At 52.3% G+C, this 22,905-nt stretch overlaps 1 protein-coding gene across 1 annotated transcript; it reads left to right on the plus strand.

Annotated features, from left to right (window-relative positions):
- Positions 1 to 4,851: 4,851 nt before the first annotated feature.
- FAM78A (family with sequence similarity 78 member A) lies at positions 4,852 to 13,890 on the plus strand (the record flags this gene model as incomplete). Its single annotated transcript, XM_079324212.1, has 2 exons — positions 4,852 to 6,000; positions 13,362 to 13,890. The coding sequence occupies exons 1-2, from the start codon at positions 5,738 to 5,740 to the stop codon at positions 13,888 to 13,890; spliced, it is 792 nt and encodes a 263-aa protein (XP_079180338.1). The 5' UTR covers positions 4,852 to 5,737.
- Between the last annotated feature and the right edge of the window lie 9,015 nt (positions 13,891 to 22,905).

Here is a 22,905-nt window from a genome sequence, read left to right on the forward strand (position 1 = left end):
GCCAGGGAAAAAGGTTGGGCAGCCAATAGATACAAAGAAGAGGAGGGAAAAACATTGTGCCAAAGGTTGGTTGCTTCTGGCCTGGTCTATTTAAATCTTCCAATTGCTTATTCCTCTGGGCTGCAAGGGAGACTGGGAAGTGTAGTTCTTTTTCTGCTGCAATTCACATTTCAGTACTGGAGTCAGAGCTGGAGATGAGGCATCCCCCTGCTCAGGGCACCCCACGGGGGGCTGTGCTGCCTGGCTGTGCAGCACCAAGACCAGGTGTTGCTCAGGCACTTTCCCTCAAGGGGCTCTCCCCCAAATCTTCCTGACTAACCTGTTCTTCAACTTCTCTCCCCCTTTCTGGGCATCCCTTCCTCCCCTGGCACAGCTACCTTTCAATTCCCACTAACCCCATCCTCCCTGCCCACTCAGGATGTGCCCCTGGAGCTGCTTCCATCACTCACCCCATTCCTGGATGAAGGAGAAGCATCCCCAGCCTGCTGCTCACCCAGGCAGGATCTGCTGGTGAATCCCCATCCTGCTGCCCAGCGTGGCCTCCATAGCACACGTGCCACTGCTGCAGGGACAGCCACTGCCACGTCCCCCAGAAGCAGCACAGCCACTGCCCACAGCAGCATGGGCAGGAGGAAGCTGTGCCAGCCCTGAGGACAGGGAATTCCTGCTGTCCCTCCTGCCACACACCTGTGCTCCATCGCTGTCACCTCCCAGCTCCCCACCTGAGACATCTCCCTGGGAGCATCCATCAGAGCCTGCAGCTCCAGCTCCTTCTGAGGGATCATCACTGTCCCTGAGCAGCAGCTGGGTGGATCTGAGCCTCCAGCCCCTCTGGGAGACACCATCCATCTCAGCTGGTCCTGCTGCAGGGTGACAGCCCAGCTGCAGCACCCTGAGCCAGCTCACCTGCACTGCCATCCCTTCCCCACACACTGGGCTCTCCACACCACCCAGAGGCTCCAGGAACAGGGTTATTGTGCTTGGACAGGAAAATATCTGAGGTTCTGAGGAGCCCTCACTCCTGGGCTTTGTTCATATTTTCCTCCCTCAAGGGAAAATAATATACATCAATTTATTTCTGATTCATATCTCCCAGAACTTATCCCTGGTCAAGGGAGGTGGTTCTGCCCCTCTGCTCTGCTGTGCTCTGGTGAGATTCCATCTGGAGCACTGCATGCAGCTCTGTGCCCATCACAGGAAGGACATGGACCTTGGAGTGAGAACACAGAGGCCATGGAGATGCTCCAGGGGTGCAGAACTCTCTGCTCTGGGGCCAGGCTGGGAGAGCTGGGGGTGCTCACCTGGAGAAGCTCCAGAGACAGCTCAGAGCCCCTTCCAGTGCCTGAAGGGGCTCCAGGAGAGCTGGAAATGGAGTGACAGGACTGGCTTCACACTGACAGAGAGCAGGCTTAGATGGGATATTGGGAAGACATTTTGTACAGTGAGGGTGGGGAGGCCCTGACACAGGTTCCCAGAGAAGCTGTGGCTGCCCCATCCCTGGAATTTTTCAAGGACAAGGCTGGACAGGGCTTGGAGAAGCCTGGAATAGTGGAAGGTGTCCCTGCCAGTGGCTGGAGGGGGTTGGACAAAATGACCTTTAAAGGTCCCTTCCAACCCAAACCATGTGATTCTATGATCCCAGCTGGAGGAAGAGCTTGTTCCCTTCTCAGACACTCTTACCCAGCCCACAAACACAACCTCTCCTGGCTCAGGTACCACATGGGGCTGTGGCAGCCCTTAAATGGCACAGGAGCTGCCACACCACCAAGACCCACCAGCTCCTGCCTGATCCCTGGCTGTGCTGCCACTACCAGGGCAGTCAGCTCCCCATCCCTGCCTGCCTGCCCTCATCCCACTGCCCAGAGTGTGGAAAATCCCAGCCTAGCTGACACTGGCCAGGCAGAGAACCATCAGCACTGCTTCCACTTGGCTGGATTCTCCCACTCTGTGCAAGGCTGCTGCTCTGTGGGCTTCTGAAAATATCAGTGGGCAGAGGGATAAAGGGAGACTCCTGCCCAGTCTGGTGCTGGGCATGCTGAGCTACAACTTAACATGTTCCTGGGGAGCTGTCAGGGGTTAAAAAATACCTTGCAAGTCCTGGGAGTGAATTTAATCTGTTGCCTGTCTCTTCTGCTGACACTGATATGAGGGAGTTTCTCTGCCCCAGCCTCCCTGATCTGCTCCTCTGTCCTGAGCAGGAAGGGGTTGGAGGAGGAAGGGCAGCAGGGATGGATGCAGTGCCAGAAAACCCCTGTCAGTGGTGGAGTGGGAAAGAAAACTGCCTGATCTCTCCTGCAGCCAGGTGGGCTGTCACTGACAGTCCCAGCTGGAGAAACTGAGCTGAGGAAGGAAAAATCCCTGATCCCACTGAGGCCATGACAAGCCCCATCCTGCAAAACAGCCACTAACCCAGGGGTTTATAAATATCCCTGCAGACAGGCTCCCTGCTCCAGGGGCTATTCCAGTCCTGACACATGATCCACAGGGGTCATCCAGCACCTGGGAGAACACAGGCAGACAAATCCAGCATGCTCCCTGTGCCCTGTCTGCCCAGACCTGGCCTGGCCACCCCCCTGCAGGGCTGCTGGCCCCGGGGCTGTGCCACAATTCCCTGCAGCACACGTGGTGCCAGTGGCCAGCATGGCCAGGCAAACCACGCTGGAATGGGGGTGGGACAGGAGTGAGAGCCCCATCCCCTTTCTCTGCAATTCTCCTGGCAGTGTTGGTGCATCCCAATCTCTGGCCAAAGTGAGACCATCAAAATTCTTCTAGGGACAAACAAGAAAGCTGAGTGGGATGTGCCTTAATCACTCACAGCAGCGTGATGGAGACAGGCACGACCAAAACCCAAGGAAAACTCCAGCTGAAGATGAAAAGCTGATTTCATTAGAATGAGATAATGCAATTTTCTAGCTGACCAGAGCACCAGAAACAGCCAAGTTGAAGCAAGACCTGGCTGAAGCTCCAGTGAAGCTGGAGTCCCAGAATATGCAGTTTCACCAGACTCATGGTGCTCTGGGAAACTGTGACAAGCTTGTTTGAAAAGTGTGAAAGAGTCTTGGAAATGTCAAAGGATTTCAGCACCTTCTGGAGGCTGCTGGATATTTCATTCGGAAGATGCTAATTTCATTCTTCCTTGTACTATGTGATAGTAAGTGGCTTGTAACTCGAGTGAGTTCTTAGTGTTTCTGTCACAGGACTAGTGACTAAACTGTGCCTTTCACAGCAGCTGGAAAGTTTAAAATAAATACTTCTCAATGCTTCAAGAAACACGTGAGGAGGAAAAACATGACAATAAACTGTTTTTTCCACTTGCTGTGGGTGGAAAGGAGCAAATCTAGCTCCCCTCATCCAGTGACATTCACTTGTTAGGATCACCTGGTAGTGCTGGTCTCTCCTACCTGCTAGGGGCTAACCCAGCCTGCTGAGAGTGTGGGATGGGAAGGACTAGAACATTTACAGCAGCTCTGCACTGCTGTGCCACACCACAAGCAGCACCAGCAGAGACTTTTACCTCTCATTCCTCCGGGTTTCTTGTTTAGAAACGAGTGAGAGGACACACTCACCCAATGCCTGATGTCCATCAACTTTTGCTGAGAAGCCAGAGAATTTCACCTCCCCTGGCACTGAGATTCTCAGCCAGTGATGCCCAGCAGGACCAGCTGGCAGCATTACTCCCAGAACTGCCTGTAAATAGAAGTTTACAACTTTCCCACAGGCCACTGCTGCCTCAGACACTCCTCACACCCCGTTTCAGCTGCTCCCCAGTCCCACTGCTGCTATGGAGAGCTGTACATTATTCCTTGCTGGAATCACAGCCCATCCAACCTAGGGCTATGGCTTCTGCAAATAAGGAGACCATCCCCTCTGCTGCCCTTTGGTTGGCACCAAATCTACCCAGCAGGCTCCAGCCGGGAGAGGAAAATCTTAATCCGAGAAAAGAACATAACAGTGAAATTAAAAGATAATAATAATAAAGAGGTAAAAAAAATAGGCTTTTCTAAAATTAACAAAACCAAAAAACTACATTACCCACAATTCACGGACATGTGGGAGGAAATGCTGGGCTTTTTTTTTTTTTTTTGCAAAGGAGGTTTAGCCTCAACAGCTGCAGTTTAAAAGCGAAATACAGGGGGAGGGATGGGACTGGGCGAAGGAGGGCGGACAGGGCTGCGGGGGGAGCCCGGACCCGCAGCCGGTGCCGCCGGGGGCTGCGGGAAGCACGGGCATGCGGCGCTGCGTGCCCGGGCAGCGGCGGCAGCAGCGGGGAGCGCCCGGGGGCACCGAGGGGCTGCCAGCGAGTTTCGGCAAAGTTTGACCCCGTCGCCTTTCTGATGCTGCGGCGGCGAGCGCAGCCCGAGCCCCCCCGCGCCCCCGCGCTCCCCCGGCGGGGCTCCGCGCCGGCCGCGGGTGCGTGAATGTATTGCGGGAGAGGAAGCCTGCGGCAGCCGGGAGGCGGAGGCACCGATCCTGCTCCGCTCACCTCCCCGGGCAGCCAGCAGAGAGGCGAAGGGGATAAAAAAACCCAAAAAAAACCCAACAACAACAGAAAAAAAGAGAGAGAAAGAGAGCGAGCAGGAGGCTCCCCCCGCCCCGCGCCGCTCGCCCCCGCAGCGCGGAGCGGGGCTCGGCGGCGCGGCCGGGGCTCGGCGCGGCTCCCCGCGATGCTGTGACGCCCCGCGGGGCCCACGCGTGTGCGGGGCAGCCCCGCCGAGCCCGCCCATGAGCCCCGCGGGCTGAGCACAGCCGGCTCGCCCGGCAGCGGGAGGAGGAGGAGGAGGAAGGTCGGACACCCCTGCGGAGAGCCGCTCGCCGAGGAGCAGCAGCAGCAGCAGCAGCAGCAGCAGCAGCAGCAGCAGCAGCAGCAGGAAGGGGAGCGGCGCGGCCGGCGCCCCCCGGGCCGGTGCGTGGCCGGGGATGTCACGGGCGGCTCGGCGGCGCTGAGCGGGCGCGGAGCGCGGAGGCTCCATCGCCCCGCTGCGCTCCCGGAGCCGCCGGCACCGCGCTCGCTTCCCTCTGCGCCCGGCTATTTCTAAGGCAAAGAGAAGAAGAAGAAAAAAAAAAAAAAAAATTAATCCCCAAAGCGCAGACATCGCTGGCGGAGGAGCCTCCAGAATCGGAGATTTGGCGACTTTTTGCATTTTCCAGCCGTCGCTTCTTTCTGTTATTATTGTAATTTTGTGCGAAAGGAAGTTATGAACAACTGCAAGTCAGGAAGTGGAAATCCACACCGGTTGTGACAAGCTGGGGCTAAAAACTATTTCATTATTTATATAGATGTGTCTATCAACATTCTGCTTTTCATCCAAAGAATAAAGGGAAATACCGGCTAGTCCTATGTTTGATGGTGAATGACAGACTGCATCTGAGCAAAGGAAGGACTAAATATATCAACTAAGAACACCATCTTTATTTATTGAACTCAAGAGACTTTTTTTTAACCCAAAGACTGTTTGAGCAAGAGATTTAATGGGTCATTAAAAGGGGAAAAAAATTTTTTTAAGGCCCTTTTGCTTCTGAAACGCAGCTAACCTCAAAAATAGAAGCAGTACTTGTAAGAGAGATATTCGAATTAAGGCTTTACACGATGAATTTTCTATCCTATGGATATCAGTTTTGAAATTACAAACCAAGAAGATCTGTAATTGATCTAGCACCCGATAATTTCAATGCCTAATATTCCCCAGGATTGCTGGAGTACCCCAGGAGCTGCGTCGGACTGTACTCGGGGTATGCCATGGGCTGTATTCAGAGTATTAGCTGCAAATCCAAAGTTTTCCGGGAGAGTATTTCAGTGATTGAAGTCAAAGCCTCCATTGATCCCGTTCCCACCAGCATTGACGAGTCCTCCAGCGTGGTGCTGCGCTACCGCACCCCTCACTTCCGAGCCTCTGCCCAGGTCCTGGTGCCCCCTCTTCCCAAGAAGGAGACCTGGATCGTGGGCTGGATCCAGGCTTGCAGCCACATGGAATTTTACAATCACTACGGGGAACAGGGAATGTGAGTATTTCCAGGAGTGCATGCGGGTGCCGAATGGGAAATGGGAGCGGGAGGGCCGTGGCCTGGTTGGGAAATAGTGGATTGGACCAAAAATTATGATCCTTGTTTAAAAACCCAGCCACTCTGGAACTTAACATGGACTTTCCCATGTGTTTAAAATACAGGAGAGCTTGTCCCTGCCCTTTTAAAGCAGGGGGTGTTCTTATCTTTGAATGGGAATTTGGCCAAGCCCCAACCAAACCCTACTTGTTCTGGTAGGAACCCAAAAGCAGCATTATTTCACCACAGCTTTTGGGCTTCACAGGAGATCCTGAAACCTTGGGAGCAGCTGTGCCAGGACAGGCAGCCTTGCTCTGATCCACATTTGACACGGGTGGATCTCCTGACCTCCAGCTCCTCTTGCCTGCCTCCCTCCCCATCCCAAAACTGCGCATTGAGGAGCTCCAGGGAGGGCTGAGGGCTGACACTTGTGGCACAGAGCTGTCCCTGGTGTGCTCTGCTGCTGCTGCTGCTGCTGCAGTGAGCTGTGGCTCAGAGCTCAGTAGCCCACCAGCTTTGGGAGCACATTGAACGTCACAGGAGGAATCCTGCTTGCTTTGCCCACAGTAGCAGGCAGCCCACGGGAAAGCACAAGCTGGGTTTAACCCATTGGTAGTTAAACCATCTGCATCACCTTGGAGCAGGGTGAAAATTTCACGTTACACTCCTTTATGGTAATGTGAAAGAGAATATATAGGTATATATGTGAGGTGGGAGGAATCCAGGGGCTGTTTGCACACCAAGAATTCCTGTTACTGGTCAGACAATCATAGTGAGACAGGAATGAGTCAAATCAGAATGTCACTTCCCTGCTGAGAAAAGTCATCTCTCCCTAGTCCTCCACCAGCTTGTTCTCCAAACGTTGCAGGCTTTGGCCCACAGCTAAATCAGCCCCAGCACCTGATCCCCAAATGCCAGAACAGCAATTCTGCAACTCACGGTGCTGGGCAGCACCAGGTGCAGCCTCCTGGTGCAGCAGCAATGTGTCTGTGCAGCCACGGGGACAGAGCCAGGGCTGGCAGATGGGTCAGTGCCTGCAGGTGCTGGTGCTGCCCAGTCCCTGGGGGTGAGGAGGAAGGAGGGGAAGGTCAGGTCCCAGCAATCCTCTCCCTGCTCATCCCCCAGTGCCCAGAGTCAGGGAGATGCTGGATCAGCCCCTGAGGGTCAGTCTGGGCAGCTTAAGAAAAACCCTGAATGAGGAGTGAGGAGGGAGGAGGGGGACAGGGCTGGAGAGCAGGGCTGGCTTTATGCAGCCCTTGCTGCACATCTGCATGCACAGCCTCTCCTTCCCCCTGCTCCCCCCAGCCCTCTCCTTCCCCCCAGCCCTCTCCTTCCCCCCTGCTCCCCCCAGCCCTCTCCTTCCCCCCTGCTCCCCCCAGCCCTCTCCTTCCCCCTGCCCTCTCCTTCCCCCTGCTCCCCCCAGCCCTCTCCTTCCCCCTGCCCTCTCCTTCCCCCTGCTCCCCCCAGCCCTCTCCTTCCCCCCTGCCCTCTCCTTCCCCCTGCCCTCTCCTTCCCCCTGCTCTCCCCAGCCCGGGTTCAGCATCCCAGCTGGGCTGCAGGATGCCAAGGGCATGGCAGGAGCAGCCCGAGGCCACTCTGCCTGTCCCCTGTCCCCTTCCTGCTCAAGCACAAAGTTTCTTGAGCAGCAAACCCGCACCTGGCAGTGGAGACAGGCTGGTCTTGGTTTTTAAAGTGTTTACAGCAGGCCCGAAATCTGTAGGGTTTTTGGCTCCAACAGCATCTTTAGCAAGGACAATTTGTTGCTCAGATGTTCCTGATTCCAGGCCTTTGGGATTTGCATGTGTAATTCTCAGGCTTGTTTAGGAATCCTGTCTTTAGCTGCAAAGGAAAATAGGAAAGTCCACTTTATATAAATACAGCTCAGATGCACTGAAATAGAGAGGACTGGGCAGAGTGATGCTGCTGGTGCTGCAAACCTCAGAGTGGCCTTTTATTTCCCTGCACCTGAGTTGCCCTGTGTTTAAAATGAGGATTTGGTTCAGCCTGCCCTTGCTGGAATATTTTGGGACTAAAAAAAAAAAAAAAAAAAAAGAGTGAAAAGAGTAGTAGCTGCTGCTGTAAACAGGTAGAATTAAACACTGCAGCTGTGTATGAGAGCTTTTAGCTAGGAAATCATGGAAACAAAGATTTTTCCCTAGGAGGTTCATTGACATTTAACTGATAACAAAAAAAAAAAAAAAAAAGTTACCCGAACACGAACAGGAATTGCTGTGTTCCTGCACTCTCTTTCTATAGACTCATTGCCATCTGAAGGCTATAAATAAAAGCATTTAGGAGGAAAGGCCTCTTCAATGCCATTGAAATGTGAGTTTGGAAGACCTTAGCAGAGAGGGAGACACAGGACAGAAACCTAAGGGAAAGGATGGGCCAAAGCTTTAGCTGGTGTAACTCAGTGCAATCCCACTGACCTCCACAGAGCTGCATCCACTGATGCCAACAGAGACTCCCCACTTTCCATGATAGGGAGAGGATCCATGTTTTTAACTCCTGTGGCAAACAAAAAGCCCCAAACAGTCAAAAATCAGTCATCCAACTGAAGCACCAACACTTACAGCAGGCTTTGGATTAATTTTTCACTTCTCTGCTGGGAAGTTGTTAACTGTGCATAAGCTGGCCATTACATTGAGGATGGAAACAGCTGAGAAATACTGGAGCAGATGGAGCTGTGCATAATGCTGCTGTAGGGATGGCAGCTACAGAGGGGATAATTTAGACACGCACGTTTAAAGTGGCACTGACAATCTAGGGGCTAAATGCAGCATTTTTAAATTTAAAGGAAGAGAATTAAAGCTCAGCTAACACATGAGTGCTGGCATTACTTTACATGTGAGTCAGTAGATGCTGCAGGGAACATGAAAAGCCCCAGCATGAGGATGTGGATGTGCTCTCTGACCCCTCTCTGTGTGCAGGACTGGGGGCAAGCTCCTTGTTCTCCCCATGGCTGGTATTGCTGCTCTCCCATGCAGGATTTTACCCTTGTCCTTAGGGAAGGATGCTGCTGTGCAGAGTAGGCATCAGGGTCAGGCCAGAGCTGTGACCTGTGCAGGAGCAGCTGGACCAGGTCCCTGCTGGCATCTGCTGGGGTGGGTGATGGTTTCTGCACCTGGTAGAACCTGTGTCAGAGGCTGGGCCATGCTGGAATGGCATTATCCAGCCTCCTCCATCTCCATGGAGATATGCAAGAAGCTGTGCAGATGGAGATATGCAAAAGAGAGCGATAAATAAATTGGAGTTGGGATATGATCAGCCAAGAATCTGGATAAGTTTCATATGGATGTTTCTCCCCCTGGAAGACCCACTGGGGCTCTTGCATCCTTACATCATCACTTCATCTTCCAGGCGTCTCTCCCTGGTGAGATTAAATCTTCCATGCCCTGCAGCAGGGACATAATGAACTCAGCTTGTCAAGAGAATAAACCCCCAGTCTCCAGGAGGGAGGATACAATCAAAAAAACCACAAGGGTATCTTTTCCAAACAAGGTGAAGGGAGGTCAGTTCACTGTGGGAATTTACCCCTTCAGGGATTTAGAGGAAAAGGATTTGCTGCCCTGCAGTGGTCCCTGGATCCCACCTTAGCCCAGTTACATAGGTTGTCCAGCTGGACTTGAGTCTGCTCCCCCAAACCAGCAGAAATTGTTCCTGTTTTCCTAATGCCAGTTTTGTGCTGGTTTCACTGCCTGAGCCAGCCATCAAACTGCTGCTGGAGGCAGGAGCACACAGCTGGAGGGTGGGAGGAAGAGGGACCACAGCAGCACAGCTCTGTCAGCCAGGGAACAACATCTTAAATTTCCTTCCTGTTCTTCACTCTAACCCTGCCTTGACTTGCCTGACATGCTGGAGTAGGTGAGAGAGGCACTGTAAAGGAGAATTTAAAATTAAGCAGCTCTGGCTATCAGGTTTTCTTTCTCTCAGCAAGTCCCAAGTGCAGGCCAGTGGTGGAGGGAGGCAGGAGCAGGGATGTGAAATGCCAGAATTTCACTACACCCACACGTGGCTCTGGTCCCTGCACCAAGCAGGGGCTGTGCCCCAGAGGGGCTGCTTTTATTTAGGGAGCTTGGAGAGGAAGGTGTTGGAAAGCACAAGGTTGTGCAAGTCCATCTGGCCTGTGACTAATTAGGAGCTGGCTTTAAGCAATTAGAGCTGAGGATGCAATAGTGCCTGTCTGGAAAGGTTACCTGGATGTATCCACACTGGATGCCCAGGGCTGGAGGCTGCTGGGTTTGCTGTCACTGCCCTGGTGCCCTGGGACAGAGATCTGGGAGCTCAGGATGAGCTGGGGGATTCGTTCCCTGAGACAGAACAGGAAAAAAAGTGTCTGAATGATGACTGGGAAGATAAAACCTACATAAAGCTGCTTGGCTGTCAGCAGCAGAGCTCTGGTTGTACCACAAGAAATAGCTCCAAGTTCCTTCTGGTAGCAAGAAGACATTTGCTCAGAGAGGTTTCTTGGCAGCTCTGGTCTCTGGCGATGCCCACACTGACTCTGAAGGTTTCAGAAGAGGCAGAAACAGGCTTGTCAGTGATACAAGGCAGAACCCACTGATCTTGGAGCTGATCAGTGAGCCCACGAAACCAGATAGCTTCATTTCTTTTCATGCCTCCTTCCTGCTATTGTCAGCAAAGTGTTTACTGGGCACTTTCTGGTCTCTCCTTGGCTCGACACTACCAGAGAAAGATGCTGATGCAGCCAAAGATCATTCCACAGCATTCTTTCCAAAATCATCCAGTTGTTGGCATATTATTTGCCATGGACACGCTCTGCAAGCAGGGGCTGCCAGCCTGGCTGGCACAGAGGCTTTGCTGTAGCATCAGGCAAGGGGCAACCCCCAGCAGCAGCCACTGTGCAGCCTCTGCTCTGCTCCAGTCATGGGATCATCATGAGGCCTCGTTTTTCTGCTCATTCCAAGCTGTGCAGATGAAGCATGATGGTTTTGAAACCCTGGGGTTAACCACAGTGGCTAGAATTAGGCACAGCATGCTCTGTGAAGAAACACAGGCTGGTTTCTCCTTCCCCATTCCTGCCCACGCCTTTCCTCAAGCTGGGTGCCCTCCTGGGCCACCCTGAGCTCAGCTTTGTCCTGGGGTGCTGCAGGCTCTGCAGGCTCCATCCTGCTCAGTCCCTGACACAGCTCCACCTTTGTGCTCTTTTTCAAATCCTGGGCACATCCTGAGAAGCTGCTGCAATTCCATACTGATCTGGGGATGAAGATGGGGACAAGCAGATCTTGGAGGACCTGCATTTACTGAGCATACTCTGCCAGGTTCTCCTGCTATTCACCCAGTCTGAGCAGGCTGGAGCATCCCTAGGGGGCCATCACCCTCTGTGGCAGCTCAGCTCCTGGTTTGGCACCTCTGTACCTGCAGAGATGCTGTGGCTGCACCACGCCTGTCACCTCAGAGTCAGCCTCCAGGACTGTCACATCTCACCCTGGGTGACAGCCAAGCTGAGTAGCAGCCAGTCTGGATGGAAAGTAATCCTAAACCAGTGGCTGAAAGGGAGAAAAGAGCCCGCAGATGGGGTTTCAGAGCTGGGCTGTGCAGCAGGGAGGGGAGGGGGCTGCAGAGCACGACCTCCACTCATCCATCTGCAAGGGCTGGGTCACCCAGCATCCCTGGAGCCTTCCTAGAGCCTTCCCAGAGCCAATCCAGAGCCCTCCCAGAGCCATCCCAGAGCCTTCCCAGAGCCCTCCCAGAACCTTCCCCTGCTCAGCTCTGCTGAAGGGCGTGAGGGATGGTGAGCCAGGATGACTCTGGTTTGCAGGGCAGAGCATATAAACATCTCTGCAGTGCACAAGGGTCCTGGCAGGACTGCTCAGGGATCTCCTTTTGGCTGCTTTCAGTACAGATTTTCTTCCAGGGAAAGGACTCCCTCTGCCTGCTGGCGACGGGCTCAGGAGGAAGGGATTGCTGCAGCCGCGGTGCCGAGGCTGACAGCAGCCAGCAAATCTGTGCAGGGAGATGTTGTGCTTGCATAACCCCTGCAGCTCAGAGCATCCCTGCATGCCAGCCTGGTGCTCAGAGCATCCCCTGCCCTGCTGCTCCTGGCATCCCTGCAGCCCTGGGGCACACCACGTCCTGTCTTGCACTTTGTCTCCTGCTGGGGAGGTGTTTGCCAGGACCCCCTGCTTGCATGGAAAAAAAGATAAATGAGACCTTTAAATCCCCCGTGGTATCCTCTAGCCAGAGCCAGACACAGCTAAGTGCTGAACGATCCAGTGAGTGCAAACATGGAGGCACTTCACGGTCATTAACTAATTAACAGTCAAAACAGCCTTATGAGAAGGTCACATCAGGCCTGGCCAGAGCAGCTCATCCCAAAGCTGTGAAAGAGCCAGCCAGGCCCACGAGCACCCCCAGCCACAGCCTCCTCTGCAATCAAGGGGCTATTTAAAGCTGCAGCACCAGACTCATGAAAGGCTTGGACAGTCACCCTGACCCTGAGGAGCCTCAGGGCGTCCCCTCTGTGTCTCTCCAAGATAAATCATTTCTCATGTCCCAGCCTGCAGCAGGGAGCCACAAGGCTTGGGGGACTGGAGCACAGCCAGCCCTGTGGCAGGGTCAGGTACAAACCCCAGTGCTGCTGCCACCCAGTCCCTTCTGCCACCTCGATGGCTGGGACATCATCCCTGGGTGCTGGGGAGTGCTGATTCATAAGCAAGAGGGAGAGCAGCCTGGTTTTTAAAAGGCTGTCCTTAAAACAGCTGGTGTGCACTGAGCAAGTGATCTGTGGTTGTGCAGCCTCAGAGCAAACATCCAACCCTCCTTCTGAGACATTTACAGCTGTTTGCTTCTACTGGCAAATCTAATCTGAAAAATTAAATTGCAAGCTAATGAAAAAACCCACTCCAAGTTGTGAATCAGCAGTACAAGGTGACAGGGGACTGTTTTCACTAGAAACACTGACCTCTCTGTCCCTCTCACAGGTGAGCAGCACGGGCAGTTTTACAAGCAGCTCGACCTCTCTGATTACTGTAACACCATCCCCAGCCCAGAGCCTGGTGTGCAGCTGGGTCCTTCAAGGGCTGCAGGAGGATGGGTTACACTTCCAGCACCAGGCAGACAGCGGGGAGGGACAGTGGCTCATCCAGAGAGAAATTTAGGGGATGGACGGATTGAGAGCAAACCTGATGAGAAGGATGCTTTTAATGGCAGGGATGAGCTCTTTGAGCAAGATGGTACAAAGGGCAAAAATTCCAGTGAAAGCTGGAGAGGGAATGCATCCACAGCTCTTCCCTCTGCTTTCTAAAATCCAGTGTGTTTTTAAACTAATTAATTAATGCATTATCCATAATTTGCTATAGGTCAAGTTGGGAGCTTCCAGATCTACTGGACGGTAAAATCCAGGCCATCAGTGACTCAGACGGGGTGAACTACCCCTGGTATGGGAACACCACAGAAACCTGCACCATCGTGGGTCCCACCAAGAAGGAGTCCAAGTTCAACATCAGCATGAACGACAACTTCTACCCGAGCGTGACGTGGGCGGTGCCCGTCAGCGACAGCAACGTGGCCAAGCTGACCAGCATCCACCGGGATCAGAGCTTCACCACCTGGCTGGTGGCCACCAACACGGCCACCAACGAGATGGTGACCCTGCAGACCATCAAGTGGCGCATGAGGCTGGGCATCGAGGTGAACCCCAGCCGGCCCCTGGGCCAGCGTGCCAAGCTGCAGGAGCCCTCTGCTCAAGAGCAGCCCCAGGTCCTCAGCAAGAATGAGCCAATACCACCCAGTGCCCTTGTCAAACCCAATGCCAATGATGCTCAGGTACTCATGTGGAGGCCAAAGGATGGACCCCCGCTGGTGGTGATACCCCCAAAGCATCGGTAATGCACCGGGAGGGAGAGCGGAACCCGCAGCAGAACAATCACTTAGGTATTAGGATACACACCTATAATCTGAGCAAAATCAAAATGCACTTTTTATTCATTCAACAAATGCAACCATTCTACCTTCTCCCATTGGGACGGATTTCACTGTGCTAAAGCTAAAGAGGAGACCTTGGACTGGGTCTGTCTCATCACTGGATTCCTAAGGGAAGAAACTCACACTGATGTCTACCCTATAACTTTTTTTTTTCTTCCCTACTTTAGTTCCCGTTTGAACTTCAGCCTCATTAGCTTGCCCAGAACTGCCCAGAACAATAAGAACATTTTATTTGGGATTTTAAGAATTATTTTTTTTCTTTTTGGTTGAGAATGAAACAAGTTCCTGGAGCAAAAAGTTGATTATTTAAGATAAGGTATTTTTTTTTAAAGCTGTAAGGTTCTGAGTTGCAAATCCAAGTCATGCGGCCTTATGTAGACTTTGCTTTGCATTGCCAAACTTTTGCCTTAAAGCTATGTTTGAAAAAAAACAAAAAACCAACAAAAAACACCACCAGGCAGAATGTCCTTTCTACAGAATTCTGGAGAAAAAGTTTTGGAACAAGGAATAGATTGTCAGCGTGGCATGGGCTGATGGATAAAAAGGGCATGAAATTGGAAGAAGGAAGAAAATCTTCCTCTTTTTCAAACCTGGAACAAGGAAGCACGGAAATAATCTCAGTTTCAAAGCAATGCAAATAACAAACCTGCTGTTGGATGGCTCTGGAGGGGGAGCTCCCAGGCCACCTCCCTGCTTTGCAGGAGGGGTTGGAAGCTCCTTGTGCTGCTCACCCGTGGTGATCCCAGCCTCCTGTTAGCAGTTTAATATGGAATAACCTCACAGCTGGAATTGTGGCCCTGGGAGTCAACACCAATCAGGGGGGATAGTCCCACTGGGTTTGTCTTTAGGACACACAGATGTTTTCCCAGCTAGCCCATAGCCTCACCTTCCTGTGGATAAGAGCCAAGGGTTCCTGCGCCTGCTGTTGTTGGTGAAGCTCTGTTTGCCCCTGAAATCCCCGTGACAGTGCTGCACAAAGAGTGGGATATCAAAAGGATCCTGCTGAAGTCACTGGAGACCCACAAGTGTCAGCAAGGGCAGATCTGACCCACTCAGCCTACCCAGCCAGATCTGTAGTGCAGGAGCAGCCACGTCTGAAAATAACAGGGATCCACTCCTGGCAAACACAGCTGAGGAAAACTCTCCCTTCTGAAATGAATCACATTGGGATTAACAGATCATTTCCTTCCCAGTGACCTCATGATCTACCTGACTGTCAGCAACGAGGTGCAGACAGGACCATGACACTGTCCCTGTCTGCCATGGCAGGAACATCCACTGCAGCAAGGGGTAACACACGGGAAGGGGGAGGCAGGGCAACACCTGAGCCTGGGGTGTGGATCCTCAGGGAGGAAGGAGCATTTGGAGAAGGAGGTGAAACCTGTCAGTTTTAATAAGAACCAGATGGCTGCTGAGATAACCCAGCTCTTCTGCAGAGGAGGATGAGGCAGAGGAGCCTTTTGAATGGGAGGGATGGGTTTGAAGGCAGAGGAGGTTCTGTAGTACAGGTGGCATCTGGAGGCCAGGGCACAGGTTGGGGAGTGGAGGATCTGCCCTGCTCCAGCACATGGCCTGAGGCAGATCACATCCCTCTGCAGCTCCTTCCCCCTGAAAATATTTCTTCCTCCTATTAACAACTTGCCTCAAGAGCTGGGACTAAGGAGAGTTCTGCGTGCCAGGTACAAGCCTGGCCCTGCTGAGCTGGTCTGAACAGGTCTCACAACCCCACACATGCTGCTCAAAAGGCTCTCCCTCAGAGAGGCACCAGTTAGCTGCTATTCCTATCCTCATCTTCCACACAGGACGTTACCAGCAAGAAATTCTCCTTCCTCACTTCTGCACAGCCACACCACCTCCTTCAGCAGCAGGTTCAACATCACCCCCTGCCTGGGGAGTGCCCAGCAGTTGTGTCCCCCACCAAGACAGCCTCAAACCAGCAAACAAGGATCCTGGGGCCCTGCAGCCATTCCCCTGTCCCCAGGGGAGCCCACTCTCCTCCATCCACTGGATTTCAGAGATGCTCAGCCACGGAGCTGCTCCTTCCCACGGGCAGAGCTCTGCCGTGGGCAGTCTGGCTTGCAAACGACTGGACTGGATCAAACCCAAATCCACAAGCCAAAGGGTGCCTAAATCTCGGCTTTGGGACTATAAAGGATGAAGCTAGGGAGACTTGGACTTGCACAGTCATTCTCTGTATTAAACTCAGTTTTCTTACCTGGATTCAGATCCAACTATAGCTCCACTGGCACAGCCCTTTGGGACTTGTCTGTATTTTCTCCGAGGCAATACATGCAGAAGAGGACAAACTGTGGGCTGTGGGTGAATAGCTGATCGTGCTGTCACGCATCCTGGCTGCTGCTGAGTCCCATGGGTGGGAGCAGAAGGGGGATTTGTGTCTGGTATTCACTTTGTCTCCAGGTGCTGAGTACTTACAGTTCTCACTGATGTCAGCCTGGGTCAAAGGAATCGGACCCAGTTGTCTTAATTAGCTGCACGAAGGAATTCCAAGGAAAGATTTCTTCTCAGTCACCAAAAACCACATTCAGGGAACACCTACGTCCTTTTCCACTTAGCTTTGTGTTGGACTTAGTCTCCCAAGTAAATCTGGTTCCTCCTATTCCCTCTACCTGGTGGACTGGATACATCCATGCAATTTGATAGTAACCTCCTGGCTAATTTGTCCCGTTGCACTGAACGGACCCAGCTAAGCAGTAAACACAAAATTCAAATTTCATGTTGGGGTCGGCTTTGCATGGACTTCTCCCTTCCCAAAGAATGCCTTTATCCCGTGCCTAGGTCGAAATGTGCCCCTTCACCTCCATCTGCATCACAGACATGGCACAGAGAGTGATGCTGCCTCTTCTGAGATCTCATGCGTTGTGATTAAAAGTGATGTTTTTCCAATGCTGCTTCATTACCAAACTGATGGGGACAGAATGTCTATAACAGGAAGGATGGCTGGGAGTAACAGGGGCTCTAAGACACCACTGTTGCTATGGCTGGTTAATGGCCATGTGTTAGAACAGGGATTGATACAGGGTCCCAGTGGGGACTTAAATATCTGGGGAGTGGTAAATGAGCAGAGGTGAATCAAGCTCCTTCTCTGGCAGCTTTTTGCAGAACCAGGAATACACAAGGGACACACTGGGAAGGTGTTGGGGCACCGGCACGGGATGCACGGATGAACGTGAGCGTGTCTCTGCCTCACCCTTCCCACCAGTGATGCTCCCAGCTCTTTATAGACCCAAATCCCCGCAGGGGCCCAGGGTGCAGCTTGGCCATCCCTGTCCCAGCCCTGTCGTGGTCCAGGGTGGGGAGCAGCCCTGGCCCAGGGCTCACTGCACCCGGGCTGGGCAGGGGCTGCCGGGCACGGCCAAGGCACCGAGTGCGGCACGGAGCTCGTGGTTCTCCTTCCCTACCCTGGACACCGAGATGAGCGTGGGAAGAGAGGGGCAGCCCCTCGGGGAGTCAGAACAGACCCTCACAGCCTTGGGGAGGGCACAGACCGGCTGGGTCCGGCCGGGGGAAGGCGAAGGCACCGCTGTCCCTCCTGCCCCGGCTCCCGGCGCAGCAATAAGAATCGTCCTTGGTCTTGCAGAGATACTGTGAAAACAAAACCAAGATGTATCGAGTCTGGACACTTACAAAGATGTTAAAAAAAAAAAAAAAAAAAAAAAAAAAAAAAGCCCAAAAAAAAAACCAAAACCCTGCTTTTATAACAGACAGAGAAATAAAGTGAAGTTTTCAAACGCGTCTGCCTGGAGTCGTTTGGGCGGTGGCTGTTTTTAAACGAGTGGCTCTGCGCTCACGTTTCGAGGCAGCGATAAGCACCCAATTTACCAGCAGTTCTCTCTCCGTGTCAGCTCTTGGGCTGCAGCAGAGAGAGCCAGGAGGTTTCTGGTGAAAGCAGCAGCCAACATCCTGCATTTTTCATCACCAGGCTGCTGCGCATCGCGGGGCGGCCGGAGCCGGGCTGGGCGCTGAACTTCCGCACGCTTTGGTTTCCTGACACCGTTTGCTTGTTTAGCAAAAGCCGGGTCAGATGTTCGCTGAAAATACCACATCTGGAGAGAGGCAGCAGCGCAGAGCCCTGGGCAGTGCAGAGGGGCAAGGCTGCTGCAGTCCGTGTCTGGTTTTCAAACACCACCTGTATGCATTCCCTGCCCGCTCCCCAAAATTTTCACGTTCAGGTTTTGTTTGCTTTCCAGTAAAGGGAAGTGCTGAGATGAGTTCTGCAGAGCAGGGGGTGCCTGGGCAAGCACAGCTGATCCCTTAAATCCACAGGACCCCACTGCAGCTCCCATCCCACCGGCTCTGCCCGAGTGAGACACAGGTCTCTCTCTCTCTCTTTTTTACGTTTTTTTTGTCTTTGAGAAGTTTTGCTGGTTGTGATCCAGCCGGCAAAGCAGCACCAAAGCTTCTCCAAAAAAAGCACCAGAGCAAGGACCTGCTTTGTCTGCTGTGGTATCAGAGCTGTGGCAGTGACACAAACAAGTGCAGAGGGGAAGAGGAGGAAGGAAACTCCCAGCTCGAGAAGAGGAATGTGCAGGGATGGAGCTGGAGCAGGGGAGAGCACAGATTCTGAGTGGGATTCCTTTCCACAGTGGAAACACTCCAGCCTCATCTGTTGATAGCAGGTTAAATTTAGATGTCCCAGTTTTGGAGGGAGGGAGGGGTGGGGAGGGGACACCAGCCAACTCACAGCTGCTTTGGTGAGATACTGGAAAAGCCAAAAGCACCCGGGCACTTCTCCCAGCCCAGGGACACTGGAAAAGCCCCTGAGAGGGAAGAGGAGGCCAGAGGGAAGGTCATGAGTGCTGAACCCTGTTCTGCTGCTTCAGGTAACACCAATCCTTGACTGCAGCACATCTCAAACTTCACCTTTCTGCAAGTTTTGTCCCTTGGCTTTGTGATTTTCTAACTGATTTTTAAGCAGACAGAGGCAACACTTCCTTCACTTGAAGAAACTCTCTGACCTCTTGAAAGAGTTCCTTCTTGAAACTCTGCAGGGACTTTCCTCTGCTGATGCAAATCAGATTTTGTTCCCTATTTCTTGTCTCTCACATCTCCTGAAACTGTTCACGTGCAGCACCTGCAAATACCCCTTTCATTCCCTCATGTTTTTAGGCAAAACATTTTTACCAATGCCTTGAAGAACCTTGAAGCACCTATTAAAAATAATATAAAAATACAGTGCTGTGACTTTACACGTGGTTTTAACAGCTCCTGAAACAACCTGCACTGAGATTCTCAGTGGTAACTTTCATTAATTGGTCCCCACAAAGCTTTTGGTTGTAGAATCCTGGAAAAAAGGAGTTCTTGGTGAGGGTGGTGAGGCTCTGGCTCAGGTGCCCAGAGAAGCTGTGGCTGCCCCATCCCTGGAAGAGTCCAAGGCCAGGTTGGACAGGGATTGGAGCAACCTGGGATAGTGGGAGGTGTGGAAGGGGGTGGAAGGAGATGGGCTTTAGGGTCCCTTCCCCCCTAAACCATTCTGTGACTCTGTGAAGAACCCAAACATGGGAGAGCAGCACTGGAGAGTCAGATCTGACTCAACCTCAATTTATAACTTTGGGGTTGCCCCAAATACAGGAGAGCAGCACTGGAGAGTCAGGTGTGACTGAGCCATGATTCATGACTCGGGGGTTTGCCCACATTTCCCTTTCAGCTCTGCACCTGCAGAGAGGCTCTGTCTGTGAGGAGCCCTGAGTGGCAGTGACTGCTGCTCCCTGCTCTGAGAGGGGCTCACAGCTTCTGTCTGTGCTGGGATGGGGCTGAGGAGGCAGAACTGCAGCCCAGGCTGGAGCAGCAGCAGAGCCCCAGCACTGGAGCTTATCTGCTGTGCAGGGAACACACAAGTGCTGATAGAGGCACTGGCAGCACAGAGCCTGCATGAGATAAGGGCAGGCAGGAGAAGCCCTGGCTCTGCAGCAGGGCACAGACAGTGGCAGAGGAGGAGCTTTGTCACCTACTGGGAGCTGCAGGAAAGGAGGTGGGGATGGGGTGAGGAATATGCTGAGTGTGACCACAGAGCCCCTGCAGCATTGAGCCCATGGACACACACAGCTGGAGGATGTATTGACACATCCAAGCTCATCCCTGGGAGAGTCATGGAGTCCCAAAGGTTGGAAAACACCTCCAAGGGACAGTCATGGAGTCCTACATACAGCCAAACACCCCCATGTCATTCTAACCAGAGCACTGAGTGCCTGCTCTCCATGGCTGCAGGACCCCAGAGCCTCATGGCTGTGAGGGGGGCACAGGGATGGACTCACTGCTGACCCTGCTGCTCATCCCTGCCAGCCACAGCCCCTCTTCCCAGCCCCTGGGGCTCCACGTGACATTTATCTAGGAATAAAACCTTCCCTGGCACTCCCAGACTCACCCATGCCAAAGCCTCATGCAGGATTATTTTTCCTTGGATGCAATGCTGGAAGCAATGCAAGAGGGACAGATGAAAACTAAGAAGGGATAAATAAAATGTCCTTTCAGTCTCCCAGCCTGGACATGTACATGGCTGAGGGGAGAAGGGAGCTCTGCTCCAGAATTCTGGCAGGGACAGACCAGTGTCCTGATTCCTGGGCAAAGAGGTGGCAGGAGGGGCAGTGCCAGCACCTGCCTTCACCTTTCCCAAACTCACTCCCTGCTCCCAGCATCTGCAGCAAGGGAATGCTCTGCAGCACTTTCCCAGCCTCCAGCATCTCTCTGTGGGACTCACCCCAGGCCAGAGCAGTCCCTGCTGGGGCTGGGCAGGATCATGGTCTGGGGTCTCCCACAGAGCATTGCCAGGATTTTGGACAGGGACACATCAGCCCTGCCCTGGGCAGGAGGGTGGCTGGGAGGGACAGGCAAGCCAAGGGATAGAACCCAGCAGCACAGGATGAGCTCCAGCCCTGCCATCCCTTCCCAGCTGGGTGCCACTGGCACTTGTCCTCTGGTCACCTCCTCACTGTGGCACAGAAAGGAATGATGTCCTTCCCTTCCCAGGAGATAGAATCAGCCATTTTGAAATATCAAGAATTATGCAGCAAAAGCCTTTCAAACATGAGATTTAAGTGATTATTTTTCTACCTCTGTGACAAAGCTATGATTTCGCCTTATTTTTCCAGAAAAAAAAAAAAAAAAAAAAAAAGTCTTTGTTGCTCTTTTAGCCTTCAAGGAAGCAGAATCCCTGTTTTGGTCTCCCAAAGGGTTTGGGGAGACCTTTTTTGAGGTTCCCCTCTGCCCACCACAGTGACACTATCCCTGTGCTCTGTCACAGCAGAGCATTTCCAGCACTTGGCCTCCCCCTGCCTTGAGGCCACAGCATGGTCTCAGGGGAGGGGAAAATAAGTGTGTGCTTTCATTAGCAATAATTAAGACTTTGCCCTGGAAGATTTCTGCTCATACTGAGAGAGCAGGAAAAGGAGGCACAGAAGGCAAAGCTCCTCCAGAACAGAGGAGTGAGAGCTGCTGTTTAACCAGCATGGACAAACCACTGAATGAGACTCCAAGCCTGCTTAGCCCTTGAATTCTTCCCCCAAAACTACCAAGACTGGGATTTTCTGCATTAACAGCTTTACTCTGGTGGATGTCCACCCACAGAGCACTGGACAGAGGCCACTCAGCACAGGTGACACAGCCCCTGGCAGCCACTGCCACACACACTCCCCACTCCTTGAGTCATCTAATGAAAATGCAGATTTTCCAGAGCAGCCTCTGCTGGGTTTTGTGCATATTCCTGTGGGCTTGTGGTCACGATCAGCCTGAGCTGCTCAGCTCCTCCAGCAGCTACTATGGAAACAGGGAGCAGCACCTGTTTCTCAAGGGCAGATAGTTCAGGGGGTTGGGCTGTTCCAGATTTGGGAACAACTGCAAGAAAATGTATGTTCAGTCAGGGTCTGGGGTAATTCTAAATAATTCTAAATCTAAAGGCACTTCACTTGCCAGCAGTTAAAACAGGTAGCAAGCAGCAGAGCAGGGACACCCCCAACTGCTCCCATCCTTCCAAAAGACAAACTTTAAATGGCTCAGTGTGCCAACACCACATTCTTACCAAGCCAATCTTCTCCACAAGTATCTGGGGGAGCACAGCTGATATCCCCCCGAGGAGGTGTCACATGCCACACTGAGGGGAGATTAATGCAAAGAATTTAAGGTCAGTGGTTTGGGCCAGCTGCTATTTATAAAGAGGAAGGAAAGCACAACAGCAGTGTCACCTCTAGGCATCAAATGTTGTCTTGTCAAGGAGAACACAAGGAGGGGGATGTTTCAATCCAGCTGCAGCTTTTCTTCACCTCCAGACCAGCCAGTTTGGGAGCATTCTCTCTGTCCCAGTGCTGTGGTCACTGCATCAGCAGAACTCTCCCTCTTCCCCTGAAGGGACTGTGAGGTTGCACCCAAATCCCAAAAGTGCTAACGTGACCCATGGCCCAGCAGGGTGCAGAAAAACTCCTCCTTGTACACTGAATTTCTCCTGTCTAACATTGTTCCCAGGTGCACAGACACTTGGGTCTGCAAGGATAACAATTAGAAAAACATTTTTAGGCTGATTGGAAAAAACCAATTTCTTCAGGAACTGTTGACAAATATAAGTAGTTTATAAAAGATATGAAAACAAGAAGTTATAAATTATTTACAATTCCCAAAAATGATCACATGCCCACCAAATCAGAAAATGTTACCTGTCATATCTGACACATGTGATAGTAAAAAATAAAATTAAAAAAAAATAGAATGTTTCTGCTGAAAACAGAAAATGCAGAAGTTCTCAAAGCATCCTAATAGGAGCAAAAAGAAAATCCCACTCAATCTGCAAGTACTCAGCTAACACAGGAGCTGATAATCCAAATGTGTTATCCACAGAGCAACAAAACCTGATTGCATCATTTGGAGGTTTCCTGGAGGTCAGATGCATCAAACAGAAAAAAATGTTTGGCCAGA

This window comes from Erithacus rubecula, assembly GCF_903797595.1.
Source record: "Erithacus rubecula genome assembly, chromosome: 21".
Classification (NCBI taxonomy): domain Eukaryota; kingdom Metazoa; phylum Chordata; class Aves; order Passeriformes; family Muscicapidae; genus Erithacus; species Erithacus rubecula.